At 50.2% G+C, this 24,519-nt stretch overlaps 9 protein-coding genes across 9 annotated transcripts; 3 read left to right on the top strand and 6 right to left on the bottom strand.

The window, feature by feature from the left end:
* Window positions 1–226: 226 nt before the first annotated feature.
* BO88DRAFT_340713 (MmgE/PrpD family protein) lies at window positions 227–1,658 on the bottom strand (the record flags this gene model as incomplete). The annotated part of the gene is made up of 2 exons (XM_025703069.1): window positions 227–1,124; window positions 1,204–1,658. 2 exons carry the CDS (start codon window positions 1,656–1,658, stop codon window positions 227–229), a joined length of 1,353 nt encoding a protein of 450 aa, XP_025562556.1.
* A 254-nt stretch (window positions 1,659–1,912) lies between these two features.
* Window positions 1,913–3,417, bottom strand: BO88DRAFT_405099 (telomere length and silencing 1 family protein). The gene is made up of 3 exons (XM_025706793.1): window positions 2,916–3,417; window positions 2,457–2,833; window positions 1,913–2,340 (listed from the first exon to the last, which is right to left on the bottom strand). The coding sequence occupies exons 1-3, from the start codon at window positions 3,296–3,298 to the stop codon at window positions 2,090–2,092; spliced, it is 1,011 nt and encodes a 336-aa protein (XP_025562555.1). The 5' UTR covers window positions 3,299–3,417; the 3' UTR covers window positions 1,913–2,089.
* A 79-nt stretch (window positions 3,418–3,496) lies between these two features.
* On the top strand, window positions 3,497–5,532 carry BO88DRAFT_405098 (actin family protein). The gene is made up of 3 exons (XM_025706792.1): window positions 3,497–3,774; window positions 3,867–4,365; window positions 4,440–5,532. The coding sequence occupies exons 1-3, from the start codon at window positions 3,732–3,734 to the stop codon at window positions 5,314–5,316; spliced, it is 1,419 nt and encodes a 472-aa protein (XP_025562554.1). The 5' UTR covers window positions 3,497–3,731; the 3' UTR covers window positions 5,317–5,532.
* A 489-nt stretch (window positions 5,533–6,021) lies between these two features.
* BO88DRAFT_341049 (uncharacterized protein) lies at window positions 6,022–7,827 on the bottom strand (the record flags this gene model as incomplete). The annotated part of the gene is made up of 2 exons (XM_025703080.1): window positions 6,022–7,077; window positions 7,129–7,827. 2 exons carry the CDS (start codon window positions 7,825–7,827, stop codon window positions 6,022–6,024), a joined length of 1,755 nt encoding a protein of 584 aa, XP_025562553.1.
* A 1,790-nt stretch (window positions 7,828–9,617) lies between these two features.
* BO88DRAFT_425724 (transcription factor domain-containing protein) lies at window positions 9,618–11,773 on the bottom strand (the record flags this gene model as incomplete). The annotated part of the gene is made up of 3 exons (XM_025708854.1): window positions 9,618–10,312; window positions 10,435–11,602; window positions 11,687–11,773. The coding sequence occupies 3 exons, from the start codon at window positions 11,771–11,773 to the stop codon at window positions 9,618–9,620; spliced, it is 1,950 nt and encodes a 649-aa protein (XP_025562552.1).
* Window positions 11,774–12,236: 463 nt separating this feature from the next.
* Window positions 12,237–13,899, top strand: BO88DRAFT_388928 (uracil-DNA glycosylase; the record flags this gene model as incomplete). Its single annotated transcript, XM_025704891.1, has 3 exons — window positions 12,237–13,002; window positions 13,076–13,535; window positions 13,600–13,899. Exons 1-3 carry the CDS (start codon window positions 12,641–12,643, stop codon window positions 13,897–13,899), a joined length of 1,122 nt encoding a protein of 373 aa, XP_025562551.1. The 5' UTR covers window positions 12,237–12,640.
* Window positions 13,900–14,180: 281 nt separating this feature from the next.
* pdiA (protein disulfide isomerase PDI1) lies at window positions 14,181–16,480 on the bottom strand. Its single transcript, XM_025712921.1, has 4 exons — window positions 15,974–16,480; window positions 15,498–15,876; window positions 14,958–15,397; window positions 14,181–14,893 (listed from the first exon to the last, which is right to left on the bottom strand). Exons 1-4 carry the CDS (start codon window positions 16,333–16,335, stop codon window positions 14,527–14,529), a joined length of 1,548 nt encoding a protein of 515 aa, XP_025562550.1. The 5' UTR covers window positions 16,336–16,480; the 3' UTR covers window positions 14,181–14,526.
* An 856-nt stretch (window positions 16,481–17,336) lies between these two features.
* Window positions 17,337–19,900, bottom strand: BO88DRAFT_388921 (MFS transporter). The gene is made up of 3 exons (XM_025704890.1): window positions 19,636–19,900; window positions 19,282–19,494; window positions 17,337–19,222 (listed from the first exon to the last, which is right to left on the bottom strand). The coding sequence occupies exons 2-3, from the start codon at window positions 19,439–19,441 to the stop codon at window positions 17,538–17,540; spliced, it is 1,845 nt and encodes a 614-aa protein (XP_025562549.1). The 5' UTR covers window positions 19,442–19,494; window positions 19,636–19,900; the 3' UTR covers window positions 17,337–17,537.
* Window positions 19,901–20,658: 758 nt separating this feature from the next.
* BO88DRAFT_50003 (mediator of RNA polymerase II transcription subunit 14) lies at window positions 20,659–24,487 on the top strand. The gene is made up of 2 exons (XM_025712920.1): window positions 20,659–21,557; window positions 21,623–24,487. The coding sequence occupies exons 1-2, from the start codon at window positions 20,859–20,861 to the stop codon at window positions 24,257–24,259; spliced, it is 3,336 nt and encodes a 1,111-aa protein (XP_025562548.1). The 5' UTR covers window positions 20,659–20,858; the 3' UTR covers window positions 24,260–24,487.
* Window positions 24,488–24,519: the final 32 nt, after the last annotated feature.

The following is a 24,519-nucleotide window of genomic DNA, read 5'->3' as shown; positions in this document are numbered from 1 at the left end:
AAATCGCTGTCTCCTCAATCGTGCTCTCCGTTCCAGGTTTCCATCGCCTTTATGAGCAAAACAACTCCGAGGCTCTTGACATCGTTCCCCGCACATTTGTACAAAGTTAACGGAAAATGGCTATATGATCACACATTGTTATCTCCTACAAGACGGGAACCGTCTTTCCCCGCATTTTCTCCACGGAGGATCATTCTCCGCTATCCCCAGATGCGGCTTCAATGGCCTATAGGAACTGTCCAATTTGCCGGATGTCATCCTTGGTTTCCAAGTTCCAGCACCAATCGCTGATTATCTTGGCCTGTTCTGGGCCAAGGATTGAACTACATTGGTCAATGAACTTCTCCGTGAGCTGGCTGTCTGTCATGGGGGCGTCGATACTGCCAACTGCATGGTGTACATGCTTCTCTACCTGGACCCCCGGGGCTTCAAACTCAACGAGAATCCGGCATTCGTCTGCTCGGATATTCTCTGCCGCCGTTGCCACAAACTTGTCTCGTACCTCGATCGTTTCCGAATTTGTGACAACAGCATCTTCATACTCTGCCGGAGTTGCCTTTCCGTGAATCAAGCCAATTGCACCGCCGTGATAAACGCTAAACTTGGCTTCCAGCCCATCTTTAGGTTTTGTTTTTCCCGTTAGCTCCAAGACCAGTGGGTGGACTGTGACATGAACACGCTTGATATCTTGTAGTCTGAGGCCCCGCCGTTGCAGCTCACCATGTAGCCAGACACAGCCATCGATGACCGGGTGTATGACAATACCACACGGGAACGGCTTAAAGGCGTTCTTCGCAAGCTCCCACTTTCCATTGGAATTCAGGCTGTCAATTTCCTGCGTTAGCTTGTCGTCGTTACTCACGACCTTCACCCAGCCCCGCTTGGCCTCCAGAGCCTGCAAAGAACTGGTATATCCATCTGCAGCAAGAATAGCCGCTAAAAGACCATTCTGGGCTGCGCGCCCAGGGTGAAAGGACTTGGTGTGCGAGCCAAACATCTCACGAAGACCAGTCACCTGGGTAGCGGCGATACCGATGGCATGAGCCGTCTTCTCTGGGCTCAAGTCGAGGAGACGAGACACCGCCACTGCTGCCCCAATAGAACCAGTAGTACTAGTGATGTGCCTAAAGAACGGTGTCAGTTTATCAGACAGGGCTATTTTGGGTGAGGGGTCCGTGGGGGCGAGAAGCCTAGCAGACATACCAGCCGACATCATAGTGGCTCGGCCAGACAGCCAGACCAGCCTTGCATTCTAATTCTATCCCTGCGGCGAGAGCCGTGAGGAATTCTTGCCCAGATACTGGTCGATCTAGTGACTGCGCAAAGCTTAGAAGAGCTGCCGCAACAGGCCCAGTAGGGTGTATGATAGTCTCCAAGTGCGTGTCATCATAGTCGTGGACATGCGATGCGATTCCATTGATCAACGCAGCATGCTGCGCATCAACTTGGGGGCCATTAGTACCTAACAATGTTGAGGTGGGAGACCCGAAGAAGCGGGACAAAGAGTTCCGGGCAATGGAAGCAGCGGGGTGATTGCTGCCCCCGACAGTGCAGCCGACCCAGTTGTAGAAGCTCCGGATGGCCGCTTGGAGGGCGTCCGGAGGTAGCGAAGAATACGATAGGGATGCTGCCCACTGGGCAGCTTTCTGTGTAGCCATTGTTTGCTTGGAGGATTGCAAATTTGGGATAATGAATTATCTGCAGAGAAAATAAAATACTGGCAAAGGGGAAAAGGCGAGGGAGAAAAAGAGGGAGGTGGATGAGGGGGAGATATTTTCCAGTTCTGGTATTCTCCACCGATGCCGCGTTTCCTCTCGGTGGAGTTGAACAGTGAATATATACATCTATACATGGCCAAAATGATGCCCCATGAGACACTACTAGTAGTACATAGATTATTGGATGTATGTCATGGTCGTTTCCCTGAATCTACTTGCACTCTAAATAGACGTCGAATCTCGAGCTTAATCCATATTAGGGACGAGTAAAGATAAAATAAAATACCAATTGGCCCCGCCTCAAGTCTTTGAGCTTCCCAAATGTACTTCTGGGAATTCTCTATATATAAACTCCATCAACGTTCAATGTCTCATTTACGGGTAGACTTCTCTTGCATCTCCCGCATCGCTGCTCTGGCACTTCGACTGCCTCCCAATTTGGGCCCGCGCGGAGCCTCAGGCTTGGTTGTCTTCGTATTCCTTGCTCGCGCAACACGACGCCGGGATTGAATGGCATCGAGAAAGTCCCTTCTGAACTGCTCTGCCACCCTATCATCGGCCGCTTGCCCATCCTCACCCACTGCTTCGTCACCTTCCTCTTCTGGCCCCTCGTAGACATCCACTGAATACCGACATATACGTCAGCGCAAAGGACTTCGAAAAGAAAGAAAAAGAAAGAAAATCCAAAATAATAATGTGGCCCCAGTGCAACATCAAGAACCGTACGAAAATACTCACATTTACTTTCCCGTAATACTTCCTCCACCAATCGATCTCGTTCGATGTCTTCACTCGTCCGTCGTTTCCGATTGCGCCACGTCTTCTGGTCCCCATTTGCCGGGGCCATCTTAGGCCCGGAGCTCTGCTCGGTGGGAGGGCTTTGATCACCATCCCCGGCGAGTCTCTTCGTCGCCGCCTCTGTACGGGCAATATTCTGCAACGTAGTCTCGTGACCAAGATCGATTTCGTGCAGTTTCCCGAGAGACGCCGGTTCGCGTTGGGGAAGGTCAGCAGAAGACAGAGCAGCCGCCTTCGGTTCAGTCGCTGAAGGTGTATCATGCATCGCAACTTCGGTCGAATTATCGCGCCGGTATCGCTTAGCCATTTCAGACTCTATAAAATCCATCCTTATCTTGTTAGTCGCCATTGCAGCTGGGGCGCATGCGAAGCACAGAAACAGAGACGGGGGAGCCGTACATATGCTTGTCAACGTCAACCGTTTGGCCAGTATGGGCCGTAAATCGATCGCACATTGCTCGCAATCTTTCATTCTCTTGATCCTCCTCCGCCACGGTTGAAACAGCCGTTTGACTATTCTTACCGGCTGGTGGCCGCGAGGTGGCGGAGAATTCGATGCCACCCTTTCGAGCTCGCTGGAGCCGTCGCGAACGAAGAATCTCTGCTGTGGGGACAGAGCTCGCGGAGTCCTGCCAGGACGGAGGTGTAGATGATTCTGAAACACGAGCAACATCTTCTGTCGCAGAAGGAGATTCCTCGTCGTTGTCCTCTGGCCGGCGGCGCTGGAACTTCCGCCTCTTGCCCGGCCGGAAGAGGGAGGCTGGGTCAATTTCTGGCTCCATGGAGTAAAGTCCCTGAATCCCCGGGACAAATAAAAGATCCCGCTTGGTCAAAAGAAATTATTGTGCAGTGAAACAGGGAGATAAGACCGAGGCGATGGCGGTGATGGTGGAACAGTCGGTAGTAGTAGTAGTAGTAGATAATAGAGTCCGGCGCGCTCTTCCCGCCGCGCCGCGATTATTCATTCAATCATCGGCCATCTCAAGTTAACTAGTAGTTAACCGTGCCTCCTCCACTATCAGTCAATCATCTGCTCCAATCGCCTCTTTCTCTACCTCTACCTCTGCCAACTGCCCCCGCTGCAACCGTTGGCTGCAAGCTTCCCACCGCTCGTCGTTAATTTCGACTATTCTTGCCCTCCCACATCGGCGTCGTTGGTTGAATTCGGACAGTGAACCATCCTAAAACCTTTCGCCTTGCTCGTCTACGCCGACCATGAATCCCTCCATCCCACCTTCCACGGCTGAATATGGCGGAGGTATGTCAATTCCTCTGTTGCGCATAGCTGAGGACACATTCACTTCTTGCGCGACACTTTCTTGTTAGCACTTCTGACCCTTCAATGTCTAGATGAGGTGTCGGCGATTGTGCTCGACCCCGGCTTCTCGACGACGCGAGCTGGATTTGCAGGGGAGGACACACCCAAATCCCTGATTCCGACATACTACGGAAAATATTCCTCAGACGGCCAGTCGAAGCTGGTCTTCGGTGATGATATCTTTGTTACGCCTAGGCCCGGTCTGTCGATTCACAACCCAATGAGTCGCGATGGAATCGTGGAGGACTGGGACATGGCAGAGAAAGTATGGGAATATGCTTTTACTTCGCGTCTGACAGGCCCCAAGCCTGGAAATCCCCTGCAGAACGGATTGAACGACGTCCCGGAGGGCGAATTATCTACAGAAATGGAAGGAGTGGAAACCGAGGAGAAGCTACTTGCTGATAGCCCGCTGTTGATGTCGGAGCCCGGCTGGAATCCCACGAAATCGCGCGAGAAGACTATCGAGCTTGCCATGGAGAAGTGGGGAACCCCGGCCTTCTATCTAGCCAGGAACGGTGTTCTTTCAGCGTAAGTACCGACCTGTCAGTTCAATAGACGACTGAGTCTTCGTACATTTCGCTAACATGCCTCCTCGCCTAAAGCTTTGCGGCCGGCAAGGCTTCCGCCCTTGTGATTGACATTGGCGCTTCTAACATCTCCGTAACCCCGGTCCACGACGGCATGATACTGAAGCGGGGAGTGCACCACTCCCCTCTTGGTGGTGATTATATCTCATCCCAGATCCGCGCTCTCTTCAAGTCGAACGCCCCGCAGCCGATAACGATCACTCCTCATTACCTGATCTCGTCCAAGACAGCAGTTGATGCCGGCCAACCCCCTCAAGCTAAATACAAGACTTTCGCCCCCGACAGAGCTCCCGACGCATCTTACAGAACACTTCTGGAAGAGCGAACCCTGTCGGAGTTCAAGGAATGTGTTGTCCAGGTTTGGCCCGGCCCCAACAAGCTCTCCGCCACAGGACCCAACGGCGTCTCGAACGAAGAAATGGCCAAGAGCAGCCCTGGCCGGCCCTTCGAGTTCCCCGACGGCTACAACCAGGTCTTCGGAGTCGATCGCTACAAGGTCGTCGAATCCCTATTCGACGCCAAAGCTGCAATCCCGGACCCCGAATCGGCATTCCCCGCACCGACGCCGGCACAAACTGTGCCAGAGCTCATCAAAAATGCGCTGAACGGCGTCGACGTCGACATCCGCCCGCACTTGTTGGCTAACGTTGTTGTCACGGGTGCCTCCAGCTTACTCTATGGTTTCACCGACCGTTTGAACCAGGAGCTCATGCAGATGTTCCCAGGTCCACGCGTTCGTATATCGGCCCCAGGAAACACCGCAGAGCGGAAGTTTGGCTCTTGGATCGGTGGAAGTATCCTCGCCAGTTTGGGTACCTTCCATCAGATGTGGATCTCCAAGAAGGAGTTTGACGAACATGGTCCGAATATTGTCGAGAAACGCTGCAAGTAGAATACTGTCTTTGTGATATCTTACTCGTCTTTTATACGTTCTTCACTCCTCCCCGCCGCCTTCTCTCTTAAAATTATGTTCTTCTTTCTACCTTCTGTTGTTTACTGCCTGTAATCTTTCTCTGAACAACTTCGTGTGCTATTCTTGACTACAGCAGAGGAGAATCGGTGCATCCGTTAATACGATTTAATTCTGGTGTGAATATCGAGACATCAATGTCTCTTCTTTATATTATTTACTAGTTCCAGCTAGATGTACCGCACCGTGCGTTTTGTGCGCGTAAGCCAGTAGACGAGTTCCTATGGCCGCAAAGCTGCTGAGGTACTCGAGGTTCTCTCTGACATGGGAGCGCCGCGACCTACCTACAATGTGAACACGAAAATACGTAGGCGCATATACAACAGAGGATAGAGAGATATTTGCTTCACCCTATCTTGTTGTCGTTGAATTGGTTACGCTGCCTTTGCGTTCTAGTCGCGTGGCTCACAAGGCCGAATTTAGAATTTGTCGTACATAGTAGTATCCGTATTGGGGGCCGGGCTCGAAAGGCACAAGGACTTGCTGCTTGCCTTGTTCCATATCGCGAACGGATCAGTTGCCAAAGCAACAATGCGTGGCGATCTTCGGGCCCAGTGACTCTAAACTTGGACTTTCTGATGTCTATGCCCGGCAGGCTTGAAGCCGCCTGAAAATATCCAGGCCTTATCAGGTGAAGACCTTGGCAGGTTCAGAGGGATGTCCGAGATTGTATCCAGGATAAAACGAATGAGGATGGAATTCTTCCGTATTTACCGGCGCGGCTGGTATGGAAGGAAGAGCTGTTATGACCGATTGTGTATCTTCAAGCTCCGCATCTGGGTCTTGGTTTTCTGGTGCGTTATCATCCTGCGCAAGGCTAAACTGGACCGAAAGGACATGGATTCTGGGTCCGACATCCCTCTTTGGCTTTAAGGAATAAGTATTCATTGCGCCAGCATCCTCCTGGAGCCATGCCATGTCATTGTTCAGATCCGATCCGACCATGTCCGATTTTATTTGTAGACAGCCATCATCATTGATGGATGACTCTGCACAAAATTCGCTCCAAGGGCCGGCCTTTCTGGCCTGGGAGGAATCCTTGATATTCTTTTTCTCTTTCTGCGTTTCATGTTCCCATGCATCAACCACTTTGTCGGATTTGAAATACTGCAGTAATTGGTTTTTCATCGTTTCTCGTCTCGCTGAAGGTTGTGGAGCAACCGGATCATCCGTTTGGGCTGGCTCCAGTGAAGAATGCGCCTTCTGACTTGGTTCCTTCTTGCTTTTGTGCAGGGACTTCAGTGGTTCCAGATATATACTTCGAGCTTTCGATGCCCTGGAAGGTGCAGTGGAAGGGCGCACTGGTAGGGGCTCAGGGTGTTCGCTTGCAAGTTCCCTTGTTCTGAGCTTGGATCTGGAGAGACGGCGAAGCTTAAGCACAAAGCCCTCCGAGTCGAAGCCGTCAGTAGTACCGTTGACAGACTTGGCTCGGTCTGCTAGCTTCGTGTGTGCATTACGCGCGTCATTCTCCCTGGCCGCCCTGAGATTCGGAACACTCTTCTGCGTGAGCCTATTACGGTCAGTCGACCGGGAGAGGGTCGCCGTTGCCGGACGGTCCGGAGCACGGGGAAGAGGTTTGTTCGGAGTCGAAGCCGGTGCGCTAACGAATGAGCCTCTTTCCATGAATCGTTGCCGTAGTGACTTCTTCCGGGTCAATCCATTAGTACTTTGCATGTAGGACACCTGTGGAAATCTCAGCTCGGGCACGCAATTATGGGGTTGACAGTAACTTACAACAGCTTTTCGACTTGCCACTCCCACACGTCGCTGCAATTCTGTCGTGGCCAGGCCAAGCTGAAGAAGGGCCGATTGTAGAGCGACACCTTTTCGACGGAGATTCGAAAGTGCTATGTTCCAGCCCTCCGCGTTTGCCAGCATAGCGTGGTAGATAGCCAGTAGTCTAACAGGCAACGGACTATGCTTTTCGGCTGACTGCTGAAGGTAGGTCCATAGCGCACCAACCGCCTCCCGGCCTTTTTGGATGTCTTTAAGGGAATCTTCGATCGCAGTTGCGAATCGATCAATGGCGTGTTCGATCCTGTCATTATATTCGATCATAGAGCCACGGAAACTGCGCTCCTCCAGCATCTCATCGAAAATCATCAGATTTTCAAGAGGTAGGCTGAGATATTTACTCCGCGTGCGCACGTCAATCTGGATGATAAGAAAATCTTCCGAGGTCCTCTTCAGAAATCCATCCATTTCGTCTACATGAACCTGAAGGATTTTCAAGACCTCCACGTCAGACTTGGCGAGTTTTTCAACTAAGAGGTGGACCCCAAAGGACATCTGGGCAATGAGTTTCCATAGTGGGTGATATCTAGAGGCGGTCAGTTTGCAATGTTGCTGAGCAAGTCCAAGGGACCGGAGCTCGACCGAGTGCTTGCCTTTCATCGGCTCTCTGGCGCCATTTTCTGCCACAAAGCCGTTCATACTTGGGACTTTCGAGTAAGATTTTGCGCCTAGATTGAGCATCAATATCGGCTATCCATCTACCGTTCCCAAGGCCAATGGCTTCCTGTATCGATTCCTCGAAGGGTCCCTGCAGCTGAGAGATTGGGTGCTTTGAGAACTGGCCTGGTCGCCGTCCCTTGGCTTGATTGATTCCCTCGCTTGGTCGGGCATTGGCAGAAACTGCCAACCGTCCTTCCCTTTCCGCTGGAGACGCCATGAATAGGTGTAAAGACTGGAGTTCAGTATCCGGGACCTTCTGTTCTAGTTGCACACGCGCACACACACACACACACACCCTCTTTCTCCGTCTCCCGTAATTCAAATGCAAATCCGTAAGTGATAGGCTATAGTGATATTGCTCGCTCTGCGCAACAACAGCATTATACGAGTAAGTACCTCCTCGCGATTAAGCTGCACGCGGCCGAACCCTCAGCGGGATGTCTAGGCGTGATGAAGGGGTTGCTCATAGTAGCATCTTAGCAGTAATTTTTTTATCAGGTCGACCAAAGAGCGCATATAAGCAACAACAACAATATTTAACGGTTGTGGCGAAGACATACAACGGAGTCCGCAGGCCTCCGTGTACACGTTGCTGTATATAAATGGAAACACGCACACGCACACGCACACGTACACACACGCCCGTGCAGACACAAAGTGGAAGGCGGGTGGGGAGAAGGTGTGGGTGATTAATTGATGGATCGTTGAATTATTAAAGAAAGGAAGAAACGAGCAAGCTTCAGCTGTTGATTAGATTGCACATGAGAGACGTGACATGTGTCAAAAGAATGGTGGGACCGCCGCAGGAACTAAATCGATAGCAATATAGGCGAGGCGAGGCGAGGGAGGAAATTGTTTAGACAAGCAGTGGGAATTTGCGCCCAATCGACCCCGCCGATGTTAGTTAGGGCTGAGGTTGGCTTATCTCCAGTCTGGGAACCCAGACAGCTAGCTAGCTTATGCAAGGCACAGACGGAGTAGGCCGTAGAAGAAAGAGGTGGCAAGTGATTATCACCCAGTTTATAGTAGAATTGAAACGTAGAACAGAGACACTAGACGGGTTGGAAAGGGGGTGGAGGGGAGTTGGTTGAAAGTGGAGGTCGACAATTTAAAATTACAAGCAGCGGACAGGCAGCCCTCATTGCCTTCCGGGCCTTACGAGTCACGAAAAAGAGCCAGGATTCATGGAAACGGGGCTGAGGCTACTTTGTAATTAGCACAAGCATAATTCCATTGACAATGCGGATGGTGGACACCAATGGCGGTCCTCCAGCGGCTGACGTTTAATGAGAATCGTCGGGAGATGACGATCTGATGTCGGGCGACTCCACTTGGCCGCAACACGAACCGGTCAAGACCGGTCGACGTCTAGACTCCCTCGGCCTCTCCTAGCGAACCATCTAAAAAGTCTGCCCCCCTCGTCATGCCATGCCTCTGCGTACCCTGCCTGCCTTGCCGCTATCTTGACCATTGGCCCCTGATCTTAGGGAACGGATGATCTGATAAGCTTGTTGGACTCTCACCTCTGTGTGGGCCGGCTACTTCGCTACATTCAGCGACGAGTTACTCAAGTGCTACATGAAGTAAGCTTGGCCGAGTGATGAGCCTGTCAGCCTTGGTAGCGAATAAAGATCGGCGCAAATTCGAGCCAATCCTTGTCGTCTGTCTTGCGAACCTGCGCGCAGACCCTGATGCCGGCCCCCGAAGATGCGGTAGCCAGGCCTACGCTCGCCCTAAGCCGAGCCTAGAATTCCTGAGGGGGTGTCCTCCTAGGTCCCGGGAGGTGGCTCTGCCATGAACAAGGGGTCCCAGAAATTGGTGGGCAGAGAGAGATCGAGAAAATCTCCAAACAACGTGTCAATGTCCGTAAAGCTGTCATGATCAGGGTCTGGGGCACTGATATCTTGCGAATACAATGGCCGGGGCGGAAGTTCCTGCCCTAGCGCAGTCGAGGACACCCCACTGCGTACATTACTCAAAGTGCCCTGGGCGGGATCGAAAGACGAATCCGGAGGTGGGGAGAGAAACGCCCTCGGATTCTGGGCTGTGGGCGTGGCGGGACTGGCAGCCCGGCCATGTTGGCGATGTCCAAGCTCGGCCTCGTCAATTTGGTGCAACGCTTTCCGGCCCAGTCGTGCCGTTGCTTCTGCAGAATACCAGAACCCGCCCAGTTCTTCGAGCAGAGTACAGCAAGCTTCCAGGCTGGTTCGAGCTCGATCAAGATGCGTGATGAGCTTACTTGAGCGAAATTGTTGATATGACACACCCATAGAAAGTGCTAATGCGTATGGAACAATTGGCAAAGGCGGTAACTCTTGGGAGCATTCGGTAGCAGCAATGGAGTGGATCCGTATGGCAGCAAGACCTTGGCGGACATACGAAGGCCTGGACTCATCCGACCGGTGGTTAACTTTGTATCTGCATGACAGTATGGCAACTGCATGATAGTAGAGCTCAAGGAGACCTTTTTTTCCCGTGATTAGCAAACCGCCCTGGAAAACAGACCAATCCCCTTTTCCCTCTGAGCTGGGCCGTACCATTTCTTCTCAGACAGGGATTGGTGGAAGACTTGCTGAAGAGACATACCTAGTGTAGCGAAGTCCAGGTCATCTTGCAGTTTATCGCCTGTAATGCCTTCAAATGCAGGGAATTCGCCCTCCCATCCAATTGTATGGTCCGATGATGGTCGATAAAGCGAGATCACGGTCGACAGTAGATCAGATATTGCAAACCAGATATCAAAGGCGGATCTGGGAGAAAGACCTTGAATCTTCGGTTTCTCGATTCCAATATCGCAGTCAGAGAGGATGACTGGGCGACCACCAATACAAGCATGCATCCTATCCAGGCCCCATAGGCACCAGAAAAGATTGAATAGAGAATCGCCGGGTGCCCGACCAGGTCGATCCAAATGCAGGCCTACCGTCTGAGCTTGATGAATGGCCTGACACAGGTGCATAGACGCCGCTTCCGCACCTTCGTAACCCTCACAATGCAGTGACATAAGGGTCAAGATGCGGATACGACAAAGTCTGTCAGATTCCAGCCCAACATTTAAAGCGACTACCAATCCCTGATATAGTTTAGAGCAGAATGACCGAGAGGAAATAAGGGGACCATCATTGCTGAAGCGAAGGTGAGGACCAGCCGCCCTATCTTTAGCAGCGACAAGGCAAATGGCTCTCTCCAGAAAAACAGATGCGACGCCATCCGAGTTGGCTTGGGTGAAAGATGCCTGGTCCACAAGGGGCAGGATATGGTTGACCTTGCTGAAATAGATGGAGAACAGATGATGGCGGGTAGAATGGGGCAAACGGCCACAGGCATCCATACCAGATGAATATTGTTGATTGAGCGCGGATGCGACGGATTGTAACTCTGGCCCATTCTGGGGACGGTGTCCGGTCCACTCATGATCAGTATTAGGCACATGTTTTCTATGGCCGTGAACGTCTGAGGAGCTGATCCAGAGCCCGATTCGATCCCTCAGATGGCTTGCGTTGGCAGAGTCCAATTTCTCCCTTATCACAGCTTCTGGATTCAGGTCTCCAACAAACCGTTCAGTTTGGGAGGTGCTTGAGGGCACGCTGCTTGGGATGCTAAGGCTACCGGCTAGGGTTGTATCAACCGGTTGATCGCCGGCGATAGCAGTACTCTGTTGTTGCCGTTGAAGCGGTACATGGCTGCTGGTGCCTGTTTGTAAAACGTGGTTATGGCTTACGCCGTTTGCTGTGTCTAGATGGCGGCAGCGTTTCTTTTATTGATGAGATGAACTCGTCAGAATTTAGCCACCAGTCCACCACCAAAGGGAGATTAGAAACACAGATTAGCCACATACCTTTCGTCGTTGGCAAGTAGCACATGCTCGCAACGCCCGCGTCCGGCGTCTAGATTGAGGGGTATCGGCAAGCCAAGTAAGCTCCATGGCGTTTTTGTTTTATTCGACTGACTTAAAAGTAATGACTCGCCATGCCAGGTACTTTCCCCTTTTCTCCTTTTTTTTCTCCCAAGTAGTCTAATTTTTCTGGGTAAGCAGCGTTTTGGGTAAGTCGACTAGTTCATGATAAAACGGTAATTAATCGATTAACGAGGTCAACTACTTAGTTGAGTAAGTAATGTGTATCTGGCCATAGGGATATGTCTTGGTTTGACTTGCACGTACCTTGGTTGATAGGCAAGGAAAGCAATGGTCTAGATCTTCAAGGATCAACTTATTTCCTAGTAGTAGTCATTACAAAGTAGTAGGAGTAGTAGTAGTACTACTAATAGTTTATGCTCTAAATTACGGGGTAAGTATTGGACAGCGCGTACCACGAAGATTACGCCGTGACGACATCCAATTCTTATCGAACGGAGAATTGAAATTCCCTCTCCCAGACGGTCCGGACCTGTCATGGACGCCAATTAACGCGTGGTTTCGCGCAACTGCGACGCGTTTGCCGGCCAGTGCTCCGCTGCGGCTGGAAGGATTTCTTGAGTATCCATTCCTAATGCATTATCCCCTGGCGATTCGACCTATTCGAAGGATACCGTCACCCAGGTGAGTCCATTGCATCTGTGAAGGGCTTTCCCTGTCCTTCTTTTTCGCTTCCTTATTCTTTCTCTTTTTTGTTCTACATTACCCTCCCCTCACTTTCGGGATCATTCAAGTTCCCTTCCCAACTTCATTTTCGCTACTTCATCGTCTGCCTTGTCTTATCAATTCTTCCCAATCGATTTCCCTGGCCCCCATTCTTTGGAGACATATTTTCTCACACTCACCTACGAAAGGCGACACACGATTGTCGGCAACATGGCCGGTAGAGCGGGCATGAAACGTGATGCTAATCATTTGACGACACCAGAGGCCGACTCAAAGAAACCCAAGGCCAATGGAAGCATCACTTCATTCTTTGGTGCCCCCAAAAGCAAACCCAACGACTCAAAACCCACTTCGTCCTCATCGGGCTTCAACAAGCAGAAATGGGTCGACTCATTGACTCCAGAACAAAAGGAGCTCCTCCAACTTGAAATAGACACTCTCGACGAGAGCTGGCTGGCACAGCTAAAGGAGGAAGTCGTCAAGCCGGAGTTCCTAGCACTGAAGCGCTTCCTCCAGAAGGAAAAGCAATCGGGAGCTAAAATCTTCCCTCCCGAAGAAGATATCTACTCATGGTAAATCTCCGTCGTCTCCCATTTTGACACTGAAAGTCATATTGGCAATCGGGGGGCTGAACTTGAATACTAGGTCCCGTCATACGCCTCTGCACAAGGTGAAGGTGGTCATAGTCGGCCAAGATCCTTATCATAATTATAACCAGGCTCATGGTCTTGCATTCTCCGTCCGCCCTCCAACTCCTGCCCCGCCCTCCCTCGTCAACATCTTCAACGAAATTCATAATGACTATCCCTCGTTCCAAAGACCCGCAAACAAGGGTGGCCTTCTCATACCCTGGGCCGAGCGTGGTGTATTAATGCTGAACACTTGCTTGACGGTACGCGCACATCAGGCCGCTAGCCATTCAAACAAGGGATGGGAGTTGTTCACTCAGAAAGCCATAGACTTGGTGGCCCGAGTACGGACGCGCGGAGTTGTTTTTCTTGCATGGGGAACACCCGCAGGCAAGCGTGTGACAGGCATCAATAGAGCGAAGCATTATGTTCTGCAATCCGTCCATCCAAGCCCCCTAAGTGCGTCAAGAGGATTCGTAAGTAGAATCTTGTTACCATCGGTTATTGGCCATTTGATCTTGACGTTGGGTTATTTTGCAGTTCGGAAACCAACATTTCAAAAAATGCAATGAGTGGCTTGCTGAACGTTATGGTGCTGACGAAGTCATCGACTGGTCATTGACTTCGAAGAGCAAAATCAGCTCTCCATTTACCACCATCCAAAGCCCTGCTCTCACTGGTTCTTCGAAAAAGCCTATCGCTAAAGTGTCAGATGCTAGTTTGGTGAAGGAAGAGGTCTCCAAAACAACAGAGCCTGCCAAATCTACCGAGGACATTGACGAGTTCGAAGACGATCTCGATGCGCTGGAAGCCCTAGCAGCAGCAGAAGTGACCAGATAGATGCTAATACTCGGTACTTCGTAAAATTTTCAGAACTCTTTCCCTCATTGCATCTCTTTTTCCACTGCTCATAACCTAAGGGAGCTAATAGAGTGAAGTCGTGATGGAAATCAAGCCACCGTTCTGGCTCATGAATTACGGTATTATTCACCGTGTCCGCTTGCTGGAGACTGAGATGATGATAATGTATGGCTGAGATGTCAAAGTCTCATTGCTATTATGCTCTTTCGACTTTGGGACACACTTCGCTTGGATTCGGGGTCACGGTGTAAGGATTAACAACTGTTGCAGTCATTGACGTGCCAACCCACAACCCAGCCTTTGTCTACGGCAAGAGTAAGATTCAGTCATCGGGCTCACATCTGAATGCTACACATGGATTTCCGTGGACTCCAGTGTCGGACAAGCCTGAGTTTCATTCCATGAGATGAGGTAGACAAGTCTGGAGCGAATTGTGTATTCAGGACATTGTCTGGCCATATAAAAACTAGTCAATTTAGCTAACAAAGTCAACCAACAACGAATTGGTCAAGAAATTTACAGATGTTATCAATGGAAAATCGATAGTTCAGTTAATTAGTAATTGATACGGCACAGTACTAAGCGGGATCATAACCGAAAGACCGTTTACAGTTCATCATGTTCTGCCTTCTCGTCCTCTGTGGCAGCCGGGGTCTCAGCCTCCGTAGCGGAGGGAGCAGCCTCAGTCACATCACCGCCCTCCTGGGTTTCCTCGGGAGAGGCATTAAGGGCGTCGACGTTGTGTTTGCCATTCTCCTTCACAAAATTGGCAAGATCCTCGACGGTGCGCGAGCCAGAGAATTCAATAGGAGAGTCCTTGGCACCGGCGGGGTAAAGTCTGATGGTAGGGAATCCAGTAATCGGGTCCGGGACATCGTTGGCCGTCGCATCAATCTTGGCGATGGTAACCTTAGCCGCCAAATCGGGGTGGTCAGCATAGAGAGCTGCGAGCTCATCATACTTCGGAGCAAGGCTATATAGTGATCGTTAGTTGGTTGCACTCTTACAGGAAGCCTGGGAGGATTGTATAGACATACGCTTTGCAGTGTCCACACCAAGGTGCGTAGAATTCGAGCAGGACATCCTTGTCATTGTCAATGACGAGATCCTTGTAGGAATGGGCCACAACAACTGTGACGGGACCCTCCTGAGACTCGGGAATAGGTTCCGACTTGATGCTAGGCTCAACCTTGCCATCCAGAACATCCTGAATGAACTTCTCAACCTCGTCGGCATCCAATTCTTTGGCCTGGTCGTAGGGGTATTTGGCATTCTTTGCGGGATCCTGGATGGCGAATGCCGGGAATTTCTGAGTGTCTAGGTTGAGGTTTCCAGCGTGGGCACCAAACATCTTAGCGTCAATAGTAGCAATGTTGATAGCACCCTTGTGCTTCTGGGCGATAGGCTTGAAGTCTTCGGTGTACTTTTCGCGCTCCTCCTTGGTCTCGGCAAAGATATAGGCCAACGGGATTCCAGCCTATGTTGAAGAATGGTTAGCCAGTCCAGCCAGCAAGTTGACATCGAAAGTCAAGCCGAAATGCAAGAAAATGCCACGTTGACGTAAAGATCCTACTTACCCCAATATAGCCAGAGTAGGTCTCGGGGCCAATCTCGCCCACGAGGGGAGTACTAGCGGACTTCACCCAGTTGTGAATAGCCTCCTGTTCGATCTCGCCATCGTAAACAGCCTTCTTTTCATCGAAGTCCTTGTAGAGCACGATGGAGGGCTGTTCGACACCTTCCGATTTCGCAATGGCCGCATCATCCGTTGCAGCGAAGAGGTAGTTATCCCTCTGAGACTCGGCATATTTCTCGAATGCCTGGTAAGTTTTCTGGTCGTCGGACGGGATATAACCGATCACCACAATCTTGTCCATGGTCTTGATCTCTTCCAAATTTCCCTCGTTCACTGAGGATACTGCAGGAAGTGACTGCTTAATCATGTAGGAAACGATACTAGGAAACACAGCATGAGTCAGTGGCACATCACATACATGACAGCTTCTTGAGGCATGCCCATTTCTTTCTTCCGGTAATAAAAAAGGGAACTCACGATTCTGTTTGACGCGCGCCCTGGTACGGCTTGCTAGAATCGACACCCCGGAAGATCTTGAGGGTAGGGTAACCTTCAACCCCCTGACTCCGGCAAAGATCCTCCTCGGCGGTGCAGTCAACCTTCACCAGAGGGATATTCTTCGCCTTCAGCTCCGTGGCTGCTTCCTCATACTTTGGCGCGAGGGCTTTACAGTGACCACACCAAGGAGCAAAGAATTCGGCAAGCACGAGATCATGCTCGTTCATGAAGCTCTCAAATGTGTCTTGATCCAGGGAGATCACATCAGACTCGGTATCAGCGGCTGCAACCACCGCGGATGCGCCGAGAAGGCTAACGAGCCAGGGCGCGAAGGAGCGCATCTTGAAATAAAGAAAAAGTAGCAGCGGAGTCGAGGACAATGGGAGGGGGTTGTCGCGATGGATGCCTGCTTTTTCCCAGTGACTTCCGAAGAACCTCGAAAGTCAATGAAAGTAGTAAACAATAGACCAACCCGGATTGGATGGAGGAGAGGGGAGGGAGGGAGGAGAAAGGCAGGTGATGCGTAGAGCAGAAGCTACCGAAAGAGAAAAGAGCGATGGAGCGAATGGGAAGGCAAATAGTCCTTAAATAAATAGTACAGTACTTAGTATCATAGGCTGATCCGCCTGGATTAACTAGCTAACCCACTACTCCTGTAGCTATGAAGAGGCGATGAGGACAGTCTGTTCTTTCTGCAGTCAGCTGGCCTGCTGAGCATTCTGACTGGCTCAACCGGACCCGCCCTGGACAGCAAGGGACCTTCATACCAAGGGACTGGTAATCTAGGCATACTTCACTTAAGAAAGGGTAGTACCAGGTAGATACCTACACCAATGGCTAGTAGCAAGTTGGTCGATTGGTCGGTAGGGATGGTAGACATACTAGAGAGATTGCTCAGGCACATGGGACACCAGTACTTAATTATGATGATGATTAGTTATTATTGTGAGACCATAGTGTATCTCCCCTAAGAGCTACTTACCCACTTTTGTCTTAGTGGTACCGAGGTACCGCCCCTACTTCGACCAAATTGGATCCCTTAATTACTTAACTAGGTAACGGTTCACTTCCTAGTTTAACTAGTAAGTTACTTGCTGTACTCCGTAGATAGTGGCTAACTATTTCTTTGGTATTCAGTCATTCCTCCTTACCAACCCCCCTTCAAGGTTTGAACCTACTCCTGCGGACCTTCCAGCTGGCCACATTCCATGACAAGGTCTCGAATTACTTCCTTTTAGCCCTAGTAATCACACAATCTCCATACGGCCCTGTTTATTGTGCTCCTCCTCCACACCGTGGTGTCTACCTACTAAGCTGGGTAATTTAGTGCAAGTGATACTGGAGGACATCAGGTACGGCGCATGCCGCCTATATAGTTACTAAGCGCTACCAAAATAAAAGTTCTGGTCTCCTAGACCTAGGGCAAAATAAACAGGGCCATTGTTCGGCCACACAAAGTAACACCTTCAGGTGATTGCCACATCTACTCAGACGAGTAAAAACATGAATTCACAAGTCATCCTTCACGCAACCACCATCGCCTCTATTCCACTCGGTTCTCGCTATGAGATGGGCATTGGGTGACAGCTCCATAGGCCGGCACCTCCTGTCTCGGTCTTCCCTCGAGTTCCTTCGAAAGTGAAAGCGCGTCCCTCTTTCCACGCTCTACATCGACCAAGAGCATTAAGGGTAAAGGCAGCATGATCAGGACAGCAAGGAAGACGAAGGCAGGTCGGATCTCCCCGTAACGGTCTGTGATGATTCCAACAATGGCGGGACCGAAAACACTGGAACCTTTATCAGTGATGGCATACAAAGCATAGAATGCAGCCTCATATCCCGGAGGGATCAATTCCCCAAAGAAACTCCGACAGTATGAAGAAAGTCCACCCATGACGAGTCCATATACGACACCCAACGGGTACATTTCCCATGGTTGTTGGAGGCCCAAGTACCCTAGGCTTTTGATTGCGGGGATAAAGCCTAAGAGACCATAGAGCGGCACAAGCTCGAATAAAACAATACAAGCAACTATCGTTTGGGAAGCCCGGAGATTGAATGCTCGCGACACAAAGCTCCAAGAGAAAGCTCCAAAGACTCCTGCAATCATCGTAATGACATTAATCAGCCCCAAAGCAGCTGGCTGCATCCCCAATTGTGTCTTCGCAAACAGGACGGCGGTCCCGCTGACTGTCGCGATACCATCACTTAAGAGGAACCAAGCTGCCAGGAACAACAGGATATCTCTCAGATTTCGAGTCCGCATTATTGTTCTGCCCAGAGATTTCCAAGCGTATGCCATATAACTAGTCCATGTACCAGTCTCTTTCCCATATGGAAGGGGCGGGCCGGGCCGGGCACGTAGCCACATTGCCGCGGGTATGGTGAAGGTAAACCACCAGAGCCCAATCAAAAAGAGGACTAGGCGTAACGAGAATGTTGTCTGGTGAGTTTCGACAACAACTAGGATGCAAATTGCTTGCAGTATCACTGCACCTATGTATCCGATGCCGATCCCGTTTGAGGATAACTTTGTGGAGAGCTTCAATTCCTGAGAAGTTTTCGAGGCAAACACTTGAGTTTCGTCACCCATAGAAGAGGCATTGCGGCTTTGTTCTGGCCGAAGCAGTGATGTTGTTTCGGTTCCGTCGGTTTGACCCGAGCCATCGGCTGTAGAGGTCGAATCATGGTTGGTCTCGGTGGGTGAATCCTCCTCACTATGTCCACCCAGCAATATGGGATGATAGCGAACCAGTAGAGGCAGAAAAGAATTCAATAGTACGAAAGAAGCTCCAAAACATGTATTAGCTATAATCGCTAACAACCCACCTAGAAGGTAGAGCCTTGGGACGACTGCAAGGAACAGCATCGTAGAAACGGAGCCAATAAGTGCAAATATGACCAACAGCATTTTGCGGTAGCTTCCGTGATCCGCAGCACCTGACATTGATATTATCAAAATGGCTTGTATGAACACACTCAATGAGAATGTGTACATAGCGAAGCTTGCAGTGTTGACTTCAACGCCGAAAATATGGATAATGCACTGGCTTGTTCTGGGTGAACCTGGTTTGATAGATGTAGTGGCATCAAAGATGGCGTTCCATGTCCTCGATGGTGAGGTCGGCTCTAGAGAGCTCCAAGAAGCACTGCACGGTATTGTCTTATCCGAAAGAAGTACACCGCGTTCTCGAGCCATTTGCTCTAGGGTGATGGGGAGGAACGATCCTAGAATGTATTAGAAGATATAAGAAGGTTACTTCTCGGCCTAATTAGGAGATAAATACCCATAGCGCACACCGTAAAGACCTCGGCAGCCCAGCCATAGCTGTACCATCCAGCGAGCTCCTTCTTAGATGTCGGTCTGGTGTCATCTCCAGGGAATTGTGGAGGCGGAGGACGGATGGTAGCGGCCTGAACTTCCGGTGAATTGGTGCAACTCTGCATTATGAATTGCTCACATATCCAAGAATGAGAACAGCTAGACCGAACACGCTTGTCTGTAGAATGTTGTTGAAGCTGGTTAACATATAAGCTGGATCAGGTCGTACAAACGGCGGCTTTGGTAAATTGATAGATAGAATCATGTGTTTGCTATACACACAATGACTGCTAGAAGAGAATAGGAACCTGCTACTTACAATTGAGCTTGTTTTGCTGTAAAACGGAATCTGCAGGAAAGGTGTAGGCTGGATAATAGTAGTAGTGCAATTGATGCGGTCAGACTGGAAGCGAGTGACAGGCAGAGCTCGAAAACGGGGTAGAGACGTGAGCAAAAGCTACAAGTGAAGGGCGTAATAATGTTCTATGTCAAGGAATAGATTGGAGGAAGTTTTAGTATAAGGGTAATTGATAGCTCTCCGGTCCGACAACCGTATAGCGCGGCCGAGGATGGAGGAAGCTTGGAGACCTGGGTCGAGTAGTACTTATCTACTTATCTAAAGCGCTAAGGAGCTCTCTCTAATCAGGTAACTTGCGGAGAACCTAATCACCTGGTCTTGGAATGCGGTGTAACTGTATTATAGCGGTATCAATATTACTTGTCATATAGCATTTTGGCTGATTAACTTGGACGAAGTCAATGTATGGTATTGTAATATTAACCGGGCAAGAAATTAAGGCACCAAGGCATCAAAACATAGCTACTCGCTGATCCCGTGCTCATGCATTTGCATCGCATCGCGCAGGCCTCATCTTTCGATCATCCCCCAGTACTTTCACAGATTCTCAACGCTTCAGCAAACATATTGGTATCCATCCCTCCACCTCCGATCCCACAGTACTTACACCTCAATCGCACATCTTGCGAATGTCTTCTACTCGTCTTCTGTTCTTCTAAAGGGTTATTCTGACATCACTTAGCTCCCCGCCTCAGGTTTTCGATACCCTGCATATCACACCGCAGTCACTTCTTCCAAATTAGCGTCGCATCTCTGCTTCATCGAGGCAAATCCTAGAAGTTAATATCTAGCAAGCCACTTTTGTGCAAGGTCAAGCCTATGCGCTGGGCCATTGCCTCAATCTGAGGATCCTCCAGAGCAACGAGACCCCAACACCTGTGTCTGAGTTCATCGAATCAGTCGTCAACCGCCCCCCTACGTTGAGCGCATAACGCGCCAATTACAGTTTCTCGATCTGGTCGCTAACCATAAACCAACCGTTTGCGCTCTGGTTGAGAGAACATAAATGGCATTACATTGAAGTCTTCGGCCGACATACCCAGCATAGTCAGCTTCCCTCCCTACCCCGGTGCCAGTTCCTCCAATATCAGGAAGGCCCCATATTGAGCCGCTCGGTTTGCGCTGTGCGAGGGGTAAAGGAGGGGAGGGATTAACTCTACCAGGAGCACGTTTATGCACGGAACATGCCGGGAGTCGTCATGGACAATGCCAACATTGGCGGACTAAGACACGAGCCAGGTAACACCTATTCTCGAGATGGACTGTCACATCCTCGGGGAGAAGTTGTTCAACTCAACGGCGCCAATGCACGAGATGGTCCTGTTCATGTTAATGGCGTCGAAAAGAACGCCAGTCAAACTCGAAGCGTGGAGACAGTCGCGGCAAATCATGCATCAAGGGTAGATAAAGGACCGCCTGAATTGCCACATATTACCCAGGGGTTCTTCCCGTTCGCGAAGTTGGTCAATAGGTCCGTACAGCAGTGCTGGAACGATCTATCGGACTTGATTACCGAAATGGCGGAGATGCAGGTGAATTCTCATGAATTTCACCCCTCGACAGCTCCAACTACCGGGAAATCGCCTGGAAACCAGTCACCTGGAAACATACGGAAGAAGCTCCGAATACTAGAGTTTTCTCACGCTAAAAGGGCCGAATTCATAAAGTTGCTCGTCCTCTCTCAATGGAGTCGACAAGCAGCTGATGTTAGTAAATTGATCGACATTCAGAATTTCATTCGCACCCGGCATCAAGCGTACATGAATGCGTTACAATGGGTTGGGGACATGAAAAGAGACCTCGTCCAAGCACAGGTAGCAAATCCTGACCTGAAGACCGCACTGGAAGTCTTGTCGAGAGGCAAAGTGGCGTCAATGTCCGATGTAAGCTTCGCTATTTTCTACAATATTGACCATCTCTCTAATGTTCTTTTTGCGCCGACATTTAGCTCGGCTACAAACCCCCCCGGCGCTTGACAGTCCGAGGAACGCTCAGGAAATTACAGAAAATCAATCGATTAATCGGTGCACGACTCGTGGTGCAAGAAGATATTCCTCCTCCATTCAGAAATTACCAGATCCATGACGGCCGGGTCACATTTGGTGTCCCTGGCGAATTCGAACTTGACCTCTCCATTGGCGAAGAGAACGAAAATTCGCAGTTTTTCTTTGTCGATATACGTTTTCTCTTCTCGCCTTCACCACCAATTTTGAAAGGCCGATTATTGAACGAGCTCGAAATGACGATCAATGACGTGCTTCAGAATAGTGGCTTGACCGGGTGCTTCGACTTGTTACATAACCTGGTGTTAACTAATAAAGTCAACATATTATTCAAGCAAGCTACTGAATTGGCTAGGGGTTCTTGGTCTGAATGTTTGCGGGTCGAGTTGCTGCACCGAACACTTGTCGTTCAGTACTGGACACTGAAGCCTGGAGCTAAAAGCTGGCTTGAGATTGGAATCAGGCGCGGCCATCGCAAGTCAGACAGCGAAAGCCCTGGGTTACCGTCTTTGAATTTCCGCTGGATGAGGGATGGGGGCGAGGTGCCATGTGAAGATATTGCCTTTGATGCAAGAAATCTCTCTATGGAGATTGTCCTGCGAAGTGTCATCGCACTGCATGTCTCCCACATCCTTTCTTCGGCATACAGCAAGATAAGAGAAAGCTCGCTTTTCTCAACTGGCTCCCTATCCTTGCGTGCTCACTTGACAAGAACTGAGCCCGGTGATTGCCAACTCGATGCCCAGCTCACCGAAACTAGGCATCTTCGAGTCTCTATTGAACCCATGTCCGGAATGAGCATCTTGTCAGCCACACCGACTGTCTCGGACCGCTTTGATCTGGAGCGCACTCCTGAAAGATCCTCTGTTGAGGACATAGTCTCCCGTGTTGCTCGAATCCGCTGCAATGCAGCTATAGAAGAAATAGAATCCAAGGTTAAAATGCTAGGATTCGAGCCACTCAATCCGAGGGCATGGAAAGTTGACATTCGAAGGATCTTCCCACCGAATGTGCTACGCTTCACACTATTTTCTCATCATCTCTGGGGACGGAATTGGATTGTGGCAGCAACCAGCAGCATGGATGGCGATTCATGGTGGGTTGTGCAACTTCGCCCAACGCTGCCTGCAAAGGGTCCTCCCATCCCTCATGGAAGCGGCCGTGGCCAGTCTGTCCTCCGTTCCGCTCAGGTTGTCATGGATTCATTATTCCCCGCACGCTATGATATTGATGATGCATACCTCGCAAACCTCGGGCACAGTCTTTCAGGGATTCTGGCTATTCATTCCAATGCACGCTACTTGTCGGACTTGCAGTCTATCAAGTTTCACCCTCCCCCGCATAAGTTGAAGATCGAACCTGATCTCCGGGTGCCAGATATCCTTGTCCGGTACGATGTATCAACCCTTCCTAGTGTCTTTAGGGCAGCCATGCCCGTCAAGGCAAAGAGGAAGAGTCTCATTAGAGATACTATTCGTCTTGCTTTCCATGGAGTTGATCCTCGTGAGAAGTGCGCTATCATGGTAGCTTATGGCAACTTGGTCGACTCTACGGCTACTTTAGGTCCACTTATCTCGAGCTGGGATCGCTCACTAGTGTTTCAAAAGGGAGGCAGTGGCTTTGCGATGCGTTTGCTTGCACCTGCTGGTCACCCGGTCATCGCCAGCCTTCTTGAAAACTTGCAGAGGCTTGAGTGTGTGCTTTCCGTACTTGAGTCACTGCAACGGAAAAAGGTAGAGATTCGGACCTTCTCGCTATCGAGTATATCCTTCGTCTATGGTCCGGAGAGAGATCTTGCGGCTAGCCTCAATATACATCTGTCAAGGAACGAGTCTCTCATGGAGCTCAGCCCTACCGAGCTGGCATCTAGGTCCGAGTCCTTATTTGGCCTGCGTTTAGGCATACAGTTCGGTCTCCAAAACCCGCACCGCCGAATCCAGGAATCCCTTGCGTCTAGTCTTAACCGCTCTTCCACCGAGGCGGGACTTGAGACCGTTGTTGAACTCCTCACGCTTACGCTTCCCCTAATGAGAGCTTTGGACCAGCTAATGGCCAATACCTCAAACAGCGGGCCTTTGAGACTGCACGTAACAGTGCGCAACGCTAAGACTTACCAAATCTACTACCCAGGGGACGAGGCTCGATTTCAATTGGTGGCTGCTTCGCACCAGAACCGGTTGGTTTGGGTACTCAAGGACGCGAACAGCCAAGGAAATAGTAAGAACGATGACAATATCACAACCAGACTCCGACAGACACTGTATACGTCAAAGGGCGATGGCTGGAAAGGGCTTGAAACTGGAGTCGTGGCAGAAGTCACCAAAGTCGGAAACCTCTTACGAGAACTTGAGAAGTGCTTTGTTACCTCCCGGGCTGATTCCAAACACGATCCTGCCCATTGTGCTGCCAACTATAATGGATCGAACAATCCAGGGACCTCGGCGTCGGAAACCGAAAAAGGGACTGCAGATGGTGCTAAACTCTCCCTCTCAGACCCGCTTACAACCCTGCCGAACGACAAAAGCAATCATTCCCAGGCAGACACGGCAGCGCAGAAAGAGGACATAATCATGATCGACTGAAACAGCACATGGCCACTGCCTGAACTAGTGCATCTCCGGCATCTATTTTCTTTTCACTTGAAACGTATCTGTTTTCTTGGCCATTGCTTGCGTCTTGTACAGTGTCTACAGGTCGAGCTCTTTATGATTAGAGGCTCCCCTATTATGCCAGCTGCTGTGGTAGCCGAACGCATGCATACGTTTTAGCAGGTGCTCCTTGTGGTTGAACTTTAATTCTTTGGAAGAATATAGTCTAATGAGGTGAGGAGATTTGCCTCGGG

This window comes from Aspergillus vadensis (assembly GCF_003184925.1).
Source record: "Aspergillus vadensis CBS 113365 unplaced genomic scaffold BO88scaffold_12, whole genome shotgun sequence".
Taxonomy (NCBI): domain Eukaryota; kingdom Fungi; phylum Ascomycota; class Eurotiomycetes; order Eurotiales; family Aspergillaceae; genus Aspergillus; species Aspergillus vadensis.
The sequence above is the reverse complement of the archived record's forward strand: the minus strand, read 5'-3'. Positions and strand labels throughout refer to the sequence as shown.

Coding starts and splice junctions, on each gene's coding strand:
- BO88DRAFT_388921 (XM_025704890.1), bottom strand. CDS start 19,441: ATGCAGAGTTGCACCAATTCACCGGAAGTTCAGGCCGCTACCATCCGT. Junction 19,223..19,281: donor CTTTACGGTGTGCGCTATGG/GTATTTATCTCC, acceptor AATACATTCTAG/GATCGTTCCTCCCCATCACC.
- BO88DRAFT_405099 (XM_025706793.1), bottom strand. CDS start 3,298: ATGGAGCCAGAAATTGACCCAGCCTCCCTCTTCCGGCCGGGCAAGAGG. Junction 2,834..2,915: donor GTTGACGTTGACAAGCATAT/GTACGGCTCCCC, acceptor GATGGATTTTAT/AGAGTCTGAAATGGCTAAGC. Junction 2,341..2,456: donor AGTATTACGGGAAAGTAAAT/GTGAGTATTTTC, acceptor GTCGGTATTCAG/TGGATGTCTACGAGGGGCCA.
- BO88DRAFT_405098 (XM_025706792.1), top strand. CDS start 3,732: ATGAATCCCTCCATCCCACCTTCCACGGCTGAATATGGCGGAG. Junction 3,775..3,866: donor CACGGCTGAATATGGCGGAG/GTATGTCAATTC, acceptor TTCAATGTCTAG/ATGAGGTGTCGGCGATTGTG. Junction 4,366..4,439: donor AGGAACGGTGTTCTTTCAGC/GTAAGTACCGAC, acceptor CCTCGCCTAAAG/CTTTGCGGCCGGCAAGGCTT.
- BO88DRAFT_50003 (XM_025712920.1), top strand. CDS start 20,859: ATGCCGGGAGTCGTCATGGACAATGCCAACATTGGCGGACTAAGACAC. Junction 21,558..21,622: donor AAGTGGCGTCAATGTCCGAT/GTAAGCTTCGCT, acceptor GCCGACATTTAG/CTCGGCTACAAACCCCCCCG.
- pdiA (XM_025712921.1), bottom strand. CDS start 16,335: ATGCGCTCCTTCGCGCCCTGGCTCGTTAGCCTTCTCGGCGCATCCGCG. Junction 15,877..15,973: donor GGCGCGCGTCAAACAGAATC/GTGAGTTCCCTT, acceptor TGTGTTTCCTAG/TATCGTTTCCTACATGATTA. Junction 14,894..14,957: donor TGGTGTGGACACTGCAAAGC/GTATGTCTATAC, acceptor ATCACTATATAG/CCTTGCTCCGAAGTATGATG.